General features: G+C 45.3%; 1 protein-coding gene and 1 pseudogene across 2 annotated transcripts in view; one reads left to right on the top strand and one right to left on the bottom strand.

Annotated features, from left to right (window-relative positions):
• The window catches only part of Shpk (sedoheptulokinase), a 33,239-nt gene extending 17,480 nt beyond the window's left edge, over positions 1 to 15,759 (top strand). Inside the window, exons 6-7 of one of the 2 annotated variants that reach the window (XM_021177975.3) lie at positions 1,530 to 1,730; positions 14,039 to 15,759. In XM_021177975.3, coding sequence (XP_021033634.1) covers positions 1,530 to 1,730; positions 14,039 to 14,451 — 614 coding nt within the window. In that variant the 3' untranslated portion in view covers positions 14,452 to 15,759. The remainder of the gene's footprint in view (positions 1 to 1,529; positions 1,731 to 14,038) is intronic. The other variant, XM_021177976.3, reaches the window with a different exon arrangement.
• Positions 15,760 to 17,228: 1,469 nt separating this feature from the next.
• Positions 17,229 to 17,555, bottom strand: LOC110306230 (large ribosomal subunit protein eL33 pseudogene; annotated as a pseudogene).
• Positions 17,556 to 18,201: the final 646 nt, after the last annotated feature.

Genomic DNA, 18,201 nt, shown 5'->3' with positions numbered 1-18,201 from the left:
CATTGTATAGGAGATGGCACTCGAGTTTCTATGTCCTCTCTTCCATGCCACTCCCAGAACCCTCCATGTCCTAGTTATAGGAACCCACTTTATCTTGTCCTTAAAACACAAGTCTTCTGAAAGAGCAGTCAGTGCTCTTAACCACAGAGCCACCTCTCCAGTTCCTAAGTTTTCTAAGTTTTTCTTCCTTCCTTCCTTCCTTCCTTCCTTCCTTCCTTCCTTCCTTCCTTCCTTCCTTCCTTCCTTTCTCTCTCTTTCTCTCTTTCTCTTTCTTTCTTTCTCTCTTTCTCTCTCTTTCTCTATTTCTTTCTTTCTCTTCCTCTTTCTTTCTTTCTTTCTTTCTTTCCTTCTTCTTTCTTTCTTTCTTTTTTTTTTTTTGGCAGAGTCTAATGTAGACCATGCTGGCCTTGAACTCTATTCTTCTGCCTCTATTTCCTTCTACTTCTTGAGTTCCTAGGATACAAGTATGCAACACCATAACTGGATTTTCCCTCCCGTAAAACCATGACATTGAGTGTTCTGGGATAAAGCTATAGTTGAATGCCACAGACTAGAAATTTATAAAGAAAAAGATTTATTCAGCTTGTGCCTCTAGAGGTCGTATCTAGTCTTCTTCTTGGATCATGATATGACAAGGGACATCATATAGGGAGACAGAAAACTAGCTGATGTGAGCTAGCTTTTTTAATAAAGCTGGTCTTGCCATAACCCACAAACCCATTTATCAGTGAGCCATCTGACTCAACTTGGAAAGTTCCTGCTGGCTGCCCTTCTTAACCTCATAATGGAATAGAATACCATCATGAGTTTGGAGGAGGACTTTCTAGTCATAGTAAGTCCCCTGCCCCTTCTGGGGTGGTTGGATTCTCTGGATCCAAGGGCAGGGTTGGTGGGGTCCCATCCCTGGAACCTGGCTGAGAGGCAGGTAGGCCATGCACTGCTTCCAGCTTATCATAGCCTTGCTAGAGGGTTTGTTGTGGCATGGCTTGTAGGTTCTTTATTGCCTTTTGCGGCCGTTTTTGCCTTGTAGTTCCTGATCCCCCAGCAAATGAGGAAATTGAACACTGACTTCAGTTTGGTTTCTAAACCTGCTAGTTCTGGAAGTAATGTGTTTCTGTTCCTGCTTTATTTATTAGACACAAATTGCTGAGTTCAGTTCAGTTGGTGGGGATAATTGTCTACGGCTCTTAAAAGAAGTGCTATTCAGGGGCTGGTGAGATGGCTCAGCAGGTAAGAGCACCCTACTGCTCTTCCAAAGGTTCTGAGTTCAAATCCCAGAAACCATATGGTGGCTCACAACCATCCGTAGTGAGATCTGATTCCCTCTTCTGGTGTGTCTGAAGACAGCTACAGTGTACTTACATATAATAAATAAATAAATCTTTAAAAAAAAAGAAGTGCTATTCAAGAACACACAGATTTTGAACAGAGCCACAGTTTTTCCTCCTCCCTTACTTTGCTATTATGCTATGCTGTGTGACCCTGAGTTAGCCCTGTAGGGCTGAGTTCTGTCTGCTGTCTTTGTGCAGTTCTCAACATCAGCACCTCGGTCCAGCTGGCAGCCTCCATGCCTGTGGGATTCCAGCCACTGCAGACTCCGGATCCTGCAGCCCCAGTTGCCTTCTTCCCTTACTTCAACAGGACCTACCTAGGGGTGGCAGCGTCACTCAATGGAGGCAATGTGCTGGCCACGTTTGTCCACATGCTTGTTCAGTGGATGGCAGATCTTGGTAAGGTGTAGCTCACAGAGTGGCGTGTTCTGTGCTCATTGCCCTTCTCACTTAGTGTGTACTGTCTAGTCTCCCACTGGCTGAGTCCCTGCATATTCATGCCAGTACACGGCCCTCTTTTTGTGGCAGGTGGCTGGGTACCTTTCCCCTGATCTTGACTGTGGATTATTGAGACAGTTTTTCAGCTACCCCCAGCTCCACAGTCATTTTCTCTACTAGAGAGTCCAGGTCTTCTTGTTCCTTACATTTAAGGCCTTCTTTCTGATGATGACAAATATCTGAAATGGAATGACTAGAAACTCAGGAGGGAAAATGACCACTGACATTTGACAACACCATGAAGTCCTAATAGCACTTACTTCTGGTCGGTGCTTCCTGCCTTGACTTCTTGGGAGGCTTCCTGGGAATTATGGAGCCTTCCTTCTGCCTTCTTTTATTCTGGGAGTCTACCAGGTTTTTCTCTGCTACAGTGGCGCACATAACTGACTTCTACCAGAAGTCTGTCCTATAAGCTCTAGAGGTAGACATTTCTGGTTAGTCATCCAGTTTAGGGAAATTTTGGTCATGAGGTACACTGATCACTGGAACATGTCAAAGTCAGGTAACTGTAGGAAACATGAACTATGGAAACAAGTTGAGGCACAGGCAGAAGGCATTTGGGAGGCTTCCACCGGCTGGATACATGTTGGCAGGCCAGGATTAGCAGATCTTGGGGTAAATTCTACCTCCTTGGCTGGGATCCTCTTAGTGTTTCTTTGTAGGAAGAACCAGGAGAAGGTTTTGGGTTGCAGAGCCAGTCCTTAGACCCTCTAGGCAAACCCGATATTCAGATACTGCTGTAACGGAACTGGGTCTACCAACTGTTCTCTGAGCAGTCGGTAGGGGGCTCTTTCTCTTCCCTGTAAAAGAGATGGAACTATTCTGTTTATGGCTCTAATTGGTGGTGTGAACCCGGGGGAACAAATTCTAAAAGTGAGGTAGATTAAAGTCTTATGCAATAGCCAACTTTATTCAGAGCATCAGACAATTTATACTCAAAGGGTTAAAAAGAGTCACTTGAGTGAAGTGTACAATCACAAGGACAAGCCACAGGTGGTGGGCAAGCTGCACATGGCAAAACCATGTTTTTCTGTAAAGGTATATAAACAAATACTAATGGACAGTTGTAATGAACAATCTAAAACAAACTACTCACATCCACAACAGCTGGGAGGGGCACACAAGCACATTCCAAGAACAGTTCCATGGTTTTGAAGAAATGAGGTCAAAGACTCTGGTCTTGTTTGCTTGGTCCTTTCTGGCAGCACTCAGATTCCCCCTCCCACGACCTCATTCTTGGACTGGGTTCCACCATTGTTCCATGTATCTCTCTGTGAGACCTTTCACATTCACGATACTTTGTAGTGTAATTTACCCTTTTATGAAATTCTACTATGCTGTGCATTTCTCTCCTTTGACGGAGCAGTTTCCCCAAAGGACTTAGTCTTACACATTTATATGCTGTGCACTCTAAAGAACATGGGTTTTCAAAAAGTTGTTTTCTGTGTTGGGGATTAACCAGGCTCTCTGCCTAACCCAAGAATGGAGTTTTAAGAAAACCTAACTATAGATGAAGGATTTATACATAAAGAGACAGACCCACCGTTTTCCCCCAAGTCTAGTCTTGGCAGGTAGAGACCCTAAATCCTTAGTTCCTCTATGTACTTTTTTTTTTTTTTTTCTTTTTTTTTTTTCCAATTTATTTTTTTTAATTAGGTATTTTCTTCATTTACATTTCAAATGCTATCCCCAAAGTCCCCCAGACCCCCCTCCCACTCCCCTACCCACCCACTCCCACTTCTTGGTCCTGGCATTCCCCTGGTTCTTTTTTTTTTTTTTTTTTAATATTTTTATTACATATTTTCCTCAATTACGTTTCCAATGCTATCCCAAAAGTCCCCCATAGCGCCCCCCCACTTCCCTATCCACCCATTCCCATTCTTTTGGCCCTGGCATTCCCCTATATTGGGGCATATAAAGTTTGCAAGTCCAATGGGCCTCTCTTTCCATTGATGGCTGACTAGGCCATCTTTCGATACATATGCAGCTAGAGACAAGAGCTCCGGGGTTCTAGTTAGTACATCATGTTGTTCCAACAATAGGGTTGCAGATCCCTTTAGCTCCTTGGGTACTTACTCTAGCTTCTCCATTGGGAGCCCTGTGATACATCCAATAGCTGACTGTGAACATCCACTCCTGTGTTTGCTAGGCCCCAGCATCGTCTCACAAGAGACAGCTATATTTGGGTCCTTTCAGCAAAATCTTGCTAGTGTATGCAATGGTGTCAGCGTTTAGAAGTTGATTATGGGATGGAACCCTGGGTACGGCAGTCTCTAAATGGTCCATCCTTTCATCACCGCTACGAACTTTGTCTCTGTAACTCCTTCCCTGGGTGTTTTGTTCCCAATTCTGAGAAGGTGCACAGTGTCCACATTTTGGTCTTCATTCTTCTTGAGTTTCATGCGTTTAGCCAATTGTATCTTAAATCTTGGGTATCCTAAGTTTTGGGCTAATATCCACTTATCAGTGAATACATATTGTGTGAGTTCTTTTGTGATTGTGTTACTTCACTCAAGATGATGCCCTCCAGGTCCATCCATTTGGCTAGGAATTTCATAAATTCATTCTTTTTAATAGCTGAGTAGTACTCCATTGTGTAAATGTACCATAATTTCTGTATCCATTCCTCTGTTGAGGGACATCTGGGTTCTTTCCAGCTTCTGGCTATTATAAATAGGGCTGCTATGAACATAGTGGAACATGTGTCCTTTTTACCGGTTGGGACATCTTCTGGATATATGCCCAGGAGAGGTATTGCTGGATCCTCCGGTAGTACTATGTCCAATTTTCTGAGGAACCGCCAGACTGATTTCCAGAGTGGTTGTACAAGCTTGCAATCCCACCAACAATGGAGGAGTGTTCCTCTTTCTCCACATCCTCGCCAGCAACTGCTGTCACCTGAATTTTTAATCTTAGCCATTCTGACTGGTGTGAGGTGGAATCTCAGGGTTGTTTTGATTTGCATTTCCCTGATGATTAAGGATGTTGAACATTTTTTCAGGTGTTTCTCTGCCATTCGGTATTCCTCAGGCGAGAATTCTTTGTTCAGTTCTGAGCCCCATTTTTTAATGGGGTTATTTGACTTTCTGGAGTCCACCTTCTTGAGTTCTTTATATATATTGGATATTAGTCCCTTATCTGATTTAGGATAGGTGAAGATCCTTTCCCAATCTGTTGGTGGTTTTTTTGTCTTATTGATGGTGTCTTTAGCCTTGCAGAAGCTTTGTAGTTTCATGAGGTCCCACTTGTCAATTCTCGATCTTACAGCACAAGCCATTACTGTTCTATTCAGGAATTTTTCCCCTGTGCCCATATCTTCAAGGCTTTTCCCCACTTTCTCCTCTATAAGTTTCAGTGTCTCTGGTTTTATATGAAGTTCCTTGATCCACTTAGACTTGACCTTAGTACAAGGAGATAGGAATGGATCGATTCGCATTCTTCTACATGTTAACAACCAGTTGTGCCAGCACCATTTGTTGAAAATGCTGTCTTTCTTCCACTGGATGTTTTTAGCTCCCTTGTCGAAGATCAAGTGACCGTAGGTGTGTGGGTTCATTTCTGGGTCTTCAATTCTATTCCATTGGTCTATTTGTCTGTCACTATACCAGTACCATGCAGTTTTTATCACAATTGCTCTGTAGTAGAGCTTTAGGTCCGGCATGGTGATTCCACCAGAGGTTCTTTTATCCTTGAGAAGAGTTTTTGCTATCCTAGGTTTTTTGTTATTCCAGATGAATTTGCAGATTGCACTTTCTAATTCGTTGAAGAATTGAGTTGGAATTTTGATGGGGATTGCATTGAATCTGTAGATTGCTTTTGGCAAGATAGCCATTTTTACAATGTTGATCCTGCCAATCCATGAGCATGGGAGATCTTTCCATCTTCTGAGATCTTCTATAATTTCTTTCTTCAGAGACTTGAAGTTTTTATTATACAGATCTTTCACTTCCTTAGTTAGAGTCACGCCAAGATATTTTATATTATTTGTGACTATTGAGAAGGGTGTTGTTTCCCTAATTTCTTTTTCAGCCTGTTTATTCTTTGTGTAGAGAAAGGCCATTGATTTGTTTGAGTTAATTTTATATCCAGCTACTTCACCGAAGCTGTTTATCAGGCTTAGGAGTTCTCTGGTGGAATTTTTAGGGTCACTTATATATACTATCATATCATCTGCAAAAAGTGATATTTTGACTTCATCTTTTCCAATTTGTATCCCTTTGATCTCCTTTTGTTGTCGAATTGCTCTGGCTAGGACTTCAAGTACAATGTTGAATAGGTATGGAGAAAGTGGACAGCCTTGTCTAGTCCCTGATTTTAGAGGGATTGCTTCAAGCTTCTCACCATTTACTTTGATGTTGGCTACTGGTTTGCTGTAGATTGCTTTTATCATGTTTAGGTATGGGCCTTGAATTCCTGATCTTTCCAAGACTTTTATCATGAATGGGTGTTGGATCTTGTCAAATGCTTTTTCCGCATCTAACGAGATGACCATGTGGTTTTTGTCTTTGAGTTTGTTTATATACTGGATTACGTTGATGGATTTCCGTATATTGAACCATCCCTGCATCCCTGGGATGAAACCTACTTGGTCAGGATGGATGATTGTTTTGATGTGTTCTTGGATTCGGTTAGCAAGAATTTTATTGAGGATTTTTGCATCAATATTCATAAGGGATATTGGTCTGAAGTTTTCTATCTTTGTTGGGTCTTTTTGTGGTTTAGGTATCAGAGTAATTGTGGCTTCATAGAATGAGTTGGGTAGAGTACCTTCTGTTTCTATTTTGTGGAATAGTTTGTGAAGAACTGGGATTAGATCTTCTTTGAAGGTCTGATAGAACTCTGCACTAAACCCATCTGGTCCTGGGCTTTTTTTAGTTGGGAGACTATTAATGACTGCTTCTATTTCTTTGGGGGATATAGGGCTGTTTAGATCATTAACCTGATCTTGATTCAACTTTGGTACCTGGTATCTGTCTAGGAACTTCTCCATTTCATCCAGGTTCTCCAGTTTTGTTGAGTATAGCCTTTGGTAGAAGGATCTGATGGTGTTTTGGATGTCTTCAGGATCTGTTGTTATGTCTCCTTTTTCATTTCTGATTTTGTTAATTAGGATGCTTTCCCTGTGCCCTCTAGTGAGCCTGGCTAAGGGTTTATCTATCTTGTTGATTTTCTCAAAGAACCAGCTCCTTGATTGGTTGATTCTTTGAATAGTTTTTCTTGTTTCCACTTGGTTGATTTCACCCCTGAGTTTGATTATTTCCTGCCGTCTACTCCTCTTGGGTGAATTTGCTTCCTTTTGTTCTAGTGCTTTTAGGTGTGTTGTCAAGCTGCTAATGTGTGCTCTTTCTAGTTTCCTTTTGGAGGCACTCATAGCTATGAGTTTTCCTCTTAGAAATGCTTTCATTGCGTCCCATAAGTTTGGGTATGTTGTGGCTTCATTTTCATTGAACTCTAAAAAGTCCTTAATTTCTTTCTTTATTCCTTCCTTGACCAAGGTATCATTGAGAAGAGTGTTGTTCAGTTTCCACGTGAAGGTTGGCTTTCTATTATTTATTTTGTTATTGAAGATCAGCCTTAGTCCATGGTGATCTGATAGGATACATGGGACAATTTCAATGTTTTTGTATCTGTTGAGTCCTGTTTTGTGCCCAATTACGTGGTCAATTTTGGAGAAGGTACCATGAGGTGCTGAGAAGAAGGTGTATCCTTTTGTTTTAGGGTAAAATGTTCTGTAGATATCTGCCAGATCCATTTGATCCATAACTTCTGTTAGTTTCACTGTGTCCCTGTTTAGTTTCTGTTTCCATGATCTGTCCATTGGTGAAAGTGGTGTGTTGAAGTCTCCCACTATTATTGTATGAGGTGCAATGTGTGCTTTGAGATTTACTAAAGTTTCTTTAATGAATGAGGCTGCCTTTGTATTTGGAGCATAGATATTCAGGATTGATAGTTCCTCTTGGAGGATTTTACCTTTGATGAGTATGAAGTGCCCCTCCCTGTCTTTTTTGATGACTTTGGGTTGGAAGTCAATCTTATCTGATATTAGAATGGCTACTCCAGCTTGTTTCTTCAGACCATTTGCTTGGAAAATTGTTTTCCAGCCTTTCATTCTGAGGTAGTGTCTATCTTTTTCTCTGAGATGAGTTTCTTGTAAGCAGCAAAATGTTGGGTCTTGTTTGTGTAGCCAGTTTGTTAGTCTATGTCTTTTTATCGGGGAGTTGAGTCCATTGATATTAAGAGATATTAAGGAAAAGTAATTGTTGTTTCCTGTTATTTTTGTTGTTAAAGTTGGCATTCTGTTCTTGTGGCTGTCTTCTTTTAGGTTTGTTGAGGGATTACCTTCTTGTTGTTTCTAGGGCGTGGTTCCTGTCCTTGTATTGGTTTTTTTCTGTTATTATCCTTTGAAGGGCTGGATTCGTGGAGAGATAATGTGTGAATTTGGCTTTGTCGTGGAATACTTTGGTTTCTCCATCTATGTTAATTGAGAGTTTGGCTGGGTATAGTAGCTTGGGCTGGAGTTTGTGTTCTTTTAGTGTCTGTATAACATCTGTCCAGGATCTTCTAGCTTTCATAGTCTCTGGTGAAAAATCTGGTGTAATTCTGATAGGCTTGCCTTTATATGTTACTTGGCCTTTTTCTCTTACTGCTTTTAGTATTCTATCTTTATTTAGTGCATTTGTTGTTCTGATTATTATGTGTCGGGAGGTATTTCTTTTCTGGTCCAGTCTATTTGGAGTTCTGTAGGCTTCTTGTATGTTCATGGGCATCTCTTTCTTTAGATTTGGGAAGTTTTCTTCTATAATTTTGTTGAAGATGTGTGCTGGTCCTTTGAGTTGAAAATCTTCATTCTCATCCACTCCTATTATCCGTAGGTTTGGTCTTCTCATTGTGTCCTGTATTTCCTGGATGTTTTGAGTTAGGATCTTTTTGCATTTTCCATTTTCCTTGATTGTTGTGCCCATGTTCTCTATGGAATCTTCTGCACCTGAGATTCTCTCTTCCATCTCTTGTATTCTGTTGCTGATGCTTGCATCTATGGTTCCAGATTTCTTTCCTAGGGTTTCTATCTCCAGTGTTGCCTCATTTTGGGTTTTCTTTATTGTGTCTACTTCCCTTTTTAGGTCTAGTATGGTTTTGTTCATTTCCATCATCTGATTGGATGTGTTTTCCTGTTTCTCTTTAAGGACTTCTACCAGTTTGGTTGTGTTTTCCTGTTTTTCTTTAAGGACTTGTAACTCTTTAGCCATGTTCTCCTGTAGTTCTTTAAAGTCCTTCTTGATGTCCTCTACCATCATCATGAGATATGCTTTTAAATCCAGGTCTAGTTTTTCAGGTGTGTTGGGGTGCCCTGGACTGGGTGAAGTGGGAGTGCTGGGTCCTGATGATGGTGAGTGGTCTTGGTTTCTGTTAGTAAGATTCTTACCTTTACCTCTCGCCATCTGGTAATCTCTGGAGTTGTTATAGTTGTCTCTGTTCAGAGGTTGTTCTTCTGGGGATTCTGAGTATCCTCTGTCAGCAGACCTGTACAGACTAAGTTCGGCGCAGTCCCGGAGCCAAGATGGCGCTCCCTGCAGGGCAGGTCACTGTTCTCCGGCTGGGAGGGTGTCGGATGTCTGCGGCCCCAAAAGGGTGCTGCCTCAGCGGTTCTGTGGCTCCCGCCTGTCCCAGAAGCTGTCTGCCTCTGTGGTCCTCACTCTGACCTGTACAGACTAAGCTCGGCGGAGTCCCGGAGCCAAGATGGCACTCTCTGCAGGGCAGGTCTCTGTCCTCCGGCTGGGAGGGTGCCGGAAGTCTGCGGCCCCAAAAGGGTGCTGCCTCAGCGGCTCTGTGGCTCCTGCCTGTCCCAGAAGCCGTCTGCCCCCGTGGTCCCCACTCTGACCTGTAGAGACTAAGCTCGGTGGAGTCCCGGAGCCAAGATGGCGCTCCCTGCAGGGCAGGTCACTGTCCTCCGACTGGGAGGGTGCCGGATGTCTGCGGCCCCAAAAGGGTGCTGCCTCAGCGGCTCTGTGGCTCCCGCCTGTCCCAGAAGCTGTCTGCCTCTGTGGTCCTCACTCTAACCTGTAGACTAAGTTCGGCGCAGTCCCGGAGCCAAGATGGCGCTCTCTGCAGGGCAGGTCTCTGTCCTCCGGCTGGGAGGGTGCCGGAAGTCTGCGGCCCCAAAAGGGTGCTGCCTCAGCGGCTCTGTGGCTCCTGCCTGTCCCAGAAGCCGTCTGCCCCCGTGGTCCCCACTCTGACCTGTAGAGACTAAGCTCGGAGGAGTCCCGGAGCCAAGATGGCGCTCCCTGCAGGGCAGGTCACTGTCCTCCGACTGGGAGGGTGCCGGATGTCTGCGGCCCCAAAAGGGTGCTGCCTCAGCGGCTCTGTGGCTCCCGCCTGTCCCAGAAGCTGTCTGCCTCTGTGGTCCTCACTCTAACCTGTAGACTAAGTTCGGCGGAGTCCCGGAGCCAAGATGGCACTCTCTGCAGGGCAGGTCTCTGTCCTCCGACTGGGAGGGTGCCGGATGTCTGCGGCCCCTAAAGGGTGCTGCCTCAGCAGCTCTGTGGCTCCCGCCTGTCCCAGAAGCCGTCTGCCCCCGTGGTCCCCACTCTGACCTGTAGAGACTAAGCTCGGCGGAGTCCCGGAGCCAAGATGGCGTTCCCTGCAGGGCAGGTCACTGTCCTCTGACTGGGAGGGTGCCGGATGTCTGCGGCCCCAAAAGGGTGCTGCCTCAGCGGCTCTGTGGCTCCCGCCTGTCCCAGAAGCTGTCTGCCTCTGTGGTCCTCACTCTGACCTGTACAGACTAAGCTCGGTGGAGTCCCGGAGCCAAGATGGCACTCTCTGCAGGGCAGATCACTGTCCTCCGACTGGGAGGGTGCCGGATGTCTGCGGCCCCAAAAGGGTGCTGCCTCAGCGGCTCTGTGGCTCCTGCCTGTCCCAGAAGCCGTCTGCCCCCGTGGTCCCCACTCTGACCTGTAGAGACTAAGCTCGGCGAGTCCCGGAGCCAAGATGGCGCTCCCTGCAGGGCAGGTCACTGTCCTCCGACTGGGAGGGTGCCGGATGTCTGCGGCCCCAAAAGGGTGCTGCCTCAGCGGCTCTGTGGCTCCCGCCTGTCCCAGAAGCTGTCTGCCTCTGTGGTCCTCACTCTAACCTGTAGACTAAGTTCGGCGCAGTCCCGGAGCCAAGATGGCGCTCTCTGCAGCTGTACTTTTTTTGTATACTTCAGTTTTGTTTGGTATGGGAACTAGATTACATTTTTTTCTCTTTTATTTTTTTTATGTGTATAGATGTTCTTGACTGAGTGTATGTCTGTGCATCACATGCATGCAGTACCTAAGAGACCCAGAAGAGGGCGTCATATTCCCTGGGCCTGGGGGTTACAGACAGTTGTGAACTATCATGTGGGTGCTGGGAATTGAAACCAGGTTCTCTGGAAAAGCAGCCACATAAGCCGAATTTTATATATTCTCCAAATGTGAGCTGAGAAGAATTTTCGGGTGGGAAGGCCTCAAAACAGAGCCTGCCTGTCTTCACTGGCTACTTAGGTTCAAAAGTGCACATTGGTTTTGTCTGTAGCTCTGGCAGACTGCTCCTGCCTTCAGAAGCATCTTAGCTCTCCCAGGCTTGAATCCCTATTGGTGGTGGCTGGGCAGGAGGGACCTGACATTTCCCCCTTAGCATCTTCCTATATAGACTCATAGACGGCAGGTTCTGGGCTCCAGTGGAAACCCAGTTTTCATGCTGTGCTGTTGGTTCTTGTGGACTAACAACTTGTGGGTCAAAACTTATTACTCTGTGATGTTCCCTCTTTGTGTCTTCTTCCTGATTTTCTCATTTAAAAAAGAAAATTGGAAGCTGGGTGTGCCGATGTATGTCTTTAAGCTGAGGCAGTTGGAATTTTATGAGTTTGAGGCCAACCTGGACTTATGGCCTGGTATATATTCCAGGCCAGCCAGTCAGGGCTGCATAGTGAGACATTGTTTCAGAGGAGGCGGGAAGAAGAGGGGAGAGAGAAGAGAGAGGAAGGGGAAGGGGAGAGAGAGAGAAACTTGGGACTAGGGTTGTCGTTTGATGGTGGAGTGCAAGGTTAGTATATGCCGGGGCCTGTGTTTGATCCCCAGCACCTAAGAACAAATAGGGAAAGAAATAGCTGATATTTTAGTGACATTCTTAGAGGGATCAGACTGTGACTCATTCCATACAGTATTGAAATTGTTTTTCAATTTTCAATTCCTGAGTGCACATAATTGAATTTATATGCTGGATGCTCTGTCCATGTGACTCACGGTGGCTTTCTAGGTTACTGGTTCTTACAAATGCTAGGCAAGTGTCCCACCAGTGAGTCACACCCCCAACTCTAATTGTGGAGTCTTAAAACCCCACTGAGGGCTTAGAACATAGCTTAGTTGGTAGAGTGAAGCACAAGGACCTGAGTTTGGCATCCAAAAAAAGCTGGCCCTGGGAAAGCTGGAGCACATGGGGCTATGCACGGAGCTCATTGGCCAGTCAGCCTAGCAAAAGATGGGTGAGCTCCAGTTTTAGTGAAAGACCATATCTCAAAAAATAATGTGCAGGGTGATCAAGGAAGACACCTGATGTCAACTTTTGGTCTCTACGTGCACATACGAACATGTGCACCCTGCTCATATGTATGTACACATTTGAATAAGTACATACAACACACGTTTATACATACATACAAGGCCCCTCCAAGACTTGGTATTGATCTCTCCATGCTCAGAAATGATGACCTAGCCTGGGGGTAGGGTGGGGCTAAGCATGGCATTGTACAGATGCCCTTCAGGTGATTCTGATGGCTTCGAATCTGCAATGCTCTCTCTAGTTGGGACAGCAATGCTCTGCCACTGGGAAGTTTTCATACATACAGAATATCAGGGTCTGCTCCATATTCTCTGAATCAGGAGCTTCACTCATATTTTATAGTCAAACATTGGGAGCATCTACAGCCTTAGGCTGGTGGTTCTTTAACATGGCCACATCTCAGAATCTGTAGCCTAGACTGGTTCCATCAGCGGGCCTAGGACTGGGTCCCACAGTTCCTTCAGAGCATCTCAGGTTACTTCGATGACCTACACTTAGTAAAGGACCCCTAGTATGGATAACATTTTTCCTTCATCAAAGTTGGATTTGCTCTCCCTCAGCTAATTGAAAGTTAGAGATTAGAATCATTCTCTCTCTCTCTCTCTCTCTCTCTCTCTCTCTCTCTCTCTCTCTCTCTCTCTCTCTTTCTTTCTTTTTCTTTTTTTTCCAAGACAGGGTTTCTCTGTATAGCCCTGGCTGTCCTGGAACTCACTTTATAGACCAGGCTGGCCTTGAACTCAGAAATCTGCCTGTCTCTGCCTCCCAAGTGCTGGGATTAAAGGTGTGTGCCACCACCGCCCGGCTCATATTTTCTTTTTATGATGTTTGATATTGAACCCAGGGCTCTAACCATGTTAGGAGTGCTTTACCACCAAGCCATGTCCCAGACCCCCGAAGTGAATCTAATTAGAAAGTATACTGAAGCAAAGCAAAACAAACCCCTTCGTTATTATCTTACCTTTAATTCCTTTTTGAGATGAAGGTCTCACTGTATAGACCAGGCCAGCTTCTAACTTGTGATCCTTCTGCCTCAGCTTTCTGAATTCTGGAATTACACTGCACCCAGGTAATTTTATTTTTTAGAATGCAGAGATAACTAGAATGGGGGATTAAAATCTTACTGAGACTGGTTTGACATCTATCAGCTGAAGATAGCAAGCACACCACTTCTTCCTGGGCCCCAGGTATCTCATGCATACAATGAGAAGGGCTTAGGCTACACTTGTATGGTAAGGATGGCTTAGTGTGGGGTCTATGGATTGTAGAGATTCCCTTGATGACTCAAATAGCAGTTCCAATGATGCTTGTTGTTAATGAATGTTTGTATTTGCCCTCTAGGGTCCCTCGTCTGTGCTATAGCTATGATGCTCAGCTTAGGGTTAGAACGCACAATGATATGGATGAATGATCTCCCAGAAGTCTAGCTGTGGCCACAGAGAGGCAAATGACTGTGATCTAGAGCAGAGTCTAGCCAGCCAGACTGTGAATCTCTGACCCATGATGCTTCCAGCCACAGTATAAAGCCACAGCAGCAGTAGATGAACCTGTCCCTTTGCCCTGGGGATTCTAAAACAGTCTCTGCCTGCCACCAGGGGCTGCATGTTCTCACACAGATCTCCCGTTTCTGACAGGTCTGGAAGTTGAAGAATCCACTGTCTATTCACGCATGATCCAGGCGGCTACACAGCAGAAAGATACCCATCTCACCATCACCCCAACAGTGCTGGGGGAGAGGCACCTGCCAGACCAGCTGGCCTCTGTGACTAGAATCTCCTCCTCTGACCTCTCCCTGGGCCATGTGACCCGGGCCCTCTGCAGAGGCATTGTTCAGAACCTGCACTCCATGCTTCCTTTCCAACAGCTCAAAGAGTGGGGTGTGGCCCGGGTGGTGGGGAGTGGGAGTGCACTGTCCAGGAACGAGGTGCTGAAGCAGGAGGTCCAGAGGGCGTTTCCTTTCCCAGTGTGCTTTGGGCAGGATGTAGATGCAGCCTTTGGGGCAGCTCTGGTCATGCTCCAGAGAGACCTCAGCCAGAAGGAGCCTTAATTCATCAAGCTCTTTGGCTAAAGGAATGCTGGGAATCTTACCTAATTGTCAATGTCAGCATGATCTCTGGGTTGTCCTTTTCCGGGACGGCTCTGTGGGTGGACTGTAAATTATACTTGATCTTGAGGTATGATCTAGACTGATGAAGATCTTACCTTCAGGGCATATGATAATCATACAGCCAGGAATTTCTAACAAGACCCCAAACTAGTGCCTTCCAAGAATAGGATCTTCTGAGAGCTGACTGAAAATGCAGATGTGGGAGGTAGAGAGAATGGGAGGGAGGAAAATGGGAAGAGGGAGAGGAAGGGAGAAACAAACAGCTTCCCGGTCACTGGGCTCGGCTGTGATTCATTCATAGACAGGGAAAAAAGAACGAAGACTTATGTAGCCATGGCTCCAGCAAAGCAGAGAAGACCTGCTTAAGCCCAGCACTTGGATTGGTTCAGCTTTAAGTTAAGTGCATTACTGGAAAAATCCTCCCCGCCAGACTGTAGCAGGTGGAAGGAGGCCCCTCTCCCAGTCTTGAGGAAGAGAAGGAGCCTTCCTTAGTTCATCAAGCTCTTTGGCTAAAGGGATTCTGGGAATCTTATCTCACCAGTCAGCGTGATAGCCCTGTCAGTTGAAGAGAACAGCTATAGCATGGTCTCCAGTCAGAGAGAGACCAAAGGATATGAAGCAACACGCCTTGGAGGAGAAAGCTGAGGTCTGTGGGCTTGCCTTGCCATGTGCTTCTGGGACAGTGCTGCACAGTGGCTACTCAACACAGCTGGCTTAAAGGCACGTCCAGGAGAAGAAAAGTCAGCTGGTAAGAACAGCTAAAGGGAACACAGAGCACTGTGAGGAACACCGACTGACAGACTGTTTTCAAGATGGCAGCAAGGCACCAGCCCTTTTCTATGACTGTGTATGGCCACATGTCTCTCTAACCCCTACCACAAGGGGTGGCCAGTTTCATGAGAGAACCTTTATCCCACAGGCCCCACCCCTTTCTCCAGGGTGAAGATCTTGCTGCCCTCTGGTGGTTCTGGCCCAGTAGGAATGTCCTGTTCAGATAGGCATGCATGGAGGGTCAGAGAATCACCAGTCTTCCCACGTTACAGTGCCTTCAAGAAGAGGGTCACCATCACTGTCTACTCATAGGCTCCCAAAGGACCCAAGGCTCAGGGGCACCTGTGACTTTGGGGAGAAACCATGTCGTCTCTTTGTAAGAGTTATTTCATAAAGTATACTATTGTGGTAACCCCTTTGATGGATTTACCTCCCACTGCTGGCTCAGCTAACTGAATAAATTTCATTTTTCCAGAATTTTATCCCTTTGATGAACACACACTTCTCTGTTTGGGGGAATCCTGCATGACTGATGTGGCTTGCAGGAACCCTCATGGGTCAACAAGGTGGCACATGCTTTTAATCCCAGCACTTGGGAGGCACAAACAGCTGAATCAGGGTGTTCCAGGTCTGCATAGTGAGCTCCAGGAGAGCCAGAGCTGCATAGACCCTGTTTCAAAACAGACAGACGGATGGATGGACAGACTGGCCTGGGTTTCCCAGGGCAAGGATGTACATCTTATATAAGCCAACCAGGTTTCCCTTGGGCAGATGAGTTGGGACAGTCACGTTGCAGCCCTTGGGGAAGGCTTATGAGAGAGGAGGAAAGGCTGAGGGTGTCTTGGTTACCTTGCCAGCTGAAGGAGCAGTGTTCTAGAACCTCTTGGCTCCCTAAGGTGCAGCTGGCCTTGCCTGTTCAGAGAGCTATGGATAACGTGTAAATAAAGATCAAGATCTTGAGTTGCTGAGATGGCTCAGTGGGTAAACAGACTTGCTGCCAAGTCCAATGGCTTGAGTCATATCTCTAGGATCCACATTGTCCTCTGACCTCCACACCTGTGCAGTGGCACATGCATTTCCTGCCCCAAATAAATAAGTAAATGTAAGATGATGATGATGGTAATAATGATGATAAAAGGTAAAGATCTGGATGGGTCTTCTTTAGGCCATGGGGCCACGCGGCACAAGAAGTCTGTAGCCTTTTCAGGCCACATATCTGCTGTACCCTGAGTGCTGAGCCTTGGAGTCCAAGCTTGCTAACTAAATGTCTTGCTGCTGCCTCTCTTGCACGAAGTGGAGGTAGGGCTGAACACGTAGATCAGGGCCTCTTTTCTGTAGCTTGAAGTTACAACCTGCTTGCTGCATCAGCTCTCATTGCTGCAAAGTGCCAGAATGTGTCAGAAGCCAGCTTATTCCTCTGATAATGAATTAGGCTGCTGTTAGCATCAGGCTGGACGTCAGTGCTCTAGTCTTAGGAGCGCTTACATCTTTTTTTTTTTTTTTTCTTGTCTGATTTGCTTTGGCTGGGGAACTGTAAACAGAAGTGTGTCTGTTTTGAGTAGACATCTTTGCCACACTCTTCTTCCCTTTGCCCACGTGATTGATTGGTGGTGCTCCAGACGGTATATATTTTGTCTTCCTGGGTCCTTGACTGAGTGCAATGGCACTGAGACTTTACCAGTCAGGGAAGAACATAACTGTGAGAGAGTTTTCTGCCTGGAGCTTTGAGTTTGGGGATATTTTATTATCACTGTCAATCTGAAATCATCCTGGCCATGCAGCTTCAATAGCTGTGGAGTCTTCAACGTTTCCATTGTTCCCAATGCGGACCACACTAGCATTACCTACAAAAGAACAGGGGTTCTGGGAAGCCCATCACGCTGATGTGTTAATGATTTTTTTTTTAAACAAGAGCACAGATCTACTTTTATTTACTCTCCATTAGTTTAAATCTGGGATGGATACAGCATCACATGGATTCTGTGTCCAATGGCCTTTGCAGGAAGGTTGCTTCGGAATTTGGCATGAACCATACCACTGTTTGCGTGGGCCTGAGTTACTTTTCCCCAGATCGCTCTGGTTTTGTTTGGTTTGTTTTCAGGATTCACTGTATTGCTTTTTGCTTTATACACATATCTCTTGCCTAAGTAGAACTCCGTTTCATCTCGGGCATAAACACCTTCAATTTTAAGAAGAACCGTGTGCTCTCTTTGGTTCCCGATACCTTGCTTGTAGCCAGCAAAAATGGCCTTGCACCACAGCCTTCCAGACATACTTGCTTGTAGAAGTCCTGTTCCCAGCAGGCCTCCACAGGCACCAAGATGGCGGAAAGACGAAGGCAAGGCCTGGTGGTGTGTTGATGAATTCTTATCACCAGGAGATAAAATAAGCCCGGGTGGCAGTAATCTCCATTCCCAGGAGGGTGAGTCATGTATACTCCATGAGAGTGACATCCAGCCAAATCTTAAGAGCTTCAATAATACTTTATATTTTTGGTACCTGCTGTGCAGTGAGAACTGATCTAAGTCCTGCTTATTTGAACCCATTTAAATTTTTTTTAATCCAGGAGGTGAGTATTGTCCCATTTTATAGGTGGAGAAATAGACACACTAGAAAGCTAAGTAACTTCACTTGAAAGCACACGACGAATAGTCCCAGTGCCAGAGCTCACTCTCTTGTCTCTCTAACTTATTCATTTTGACCATATTTCTTTTCGTTACATTTCTTATTATTTTTAAATTTTATTTAATATTGTTTCATCATATTCTTTCCACTCCCCCAACTTCTCCCAGATCCTCCCCACCTCCCTAACCAACACTTCATGTTCTCTTCCCCTCTTTCTCTCTATCTCTAAAACAGAAAAAAACCAAAAATCAACAAAACAAAATCCCCAAAGACAAAAAAAAATCATAAAACAAC

Source organism: Mus caroli, unplaced genomic scaffold (genome assembly GCF_978045245.1).
Source record: "Mus caroli unplaced genomic scaffold, Mus_caroli_1 scaffold_13, whole genome shotgun sequence".
Taxonomy (NCBI): Eukaryota; Metazoa; Chordata; class Mammalia; order Rodentia; family Muridae; genus Mus; species Mus caroli.
Note: the sequence above shows the minus strand (reverse complement) of the source record. Positions and strands in the feature narration are given on the sequence as shown.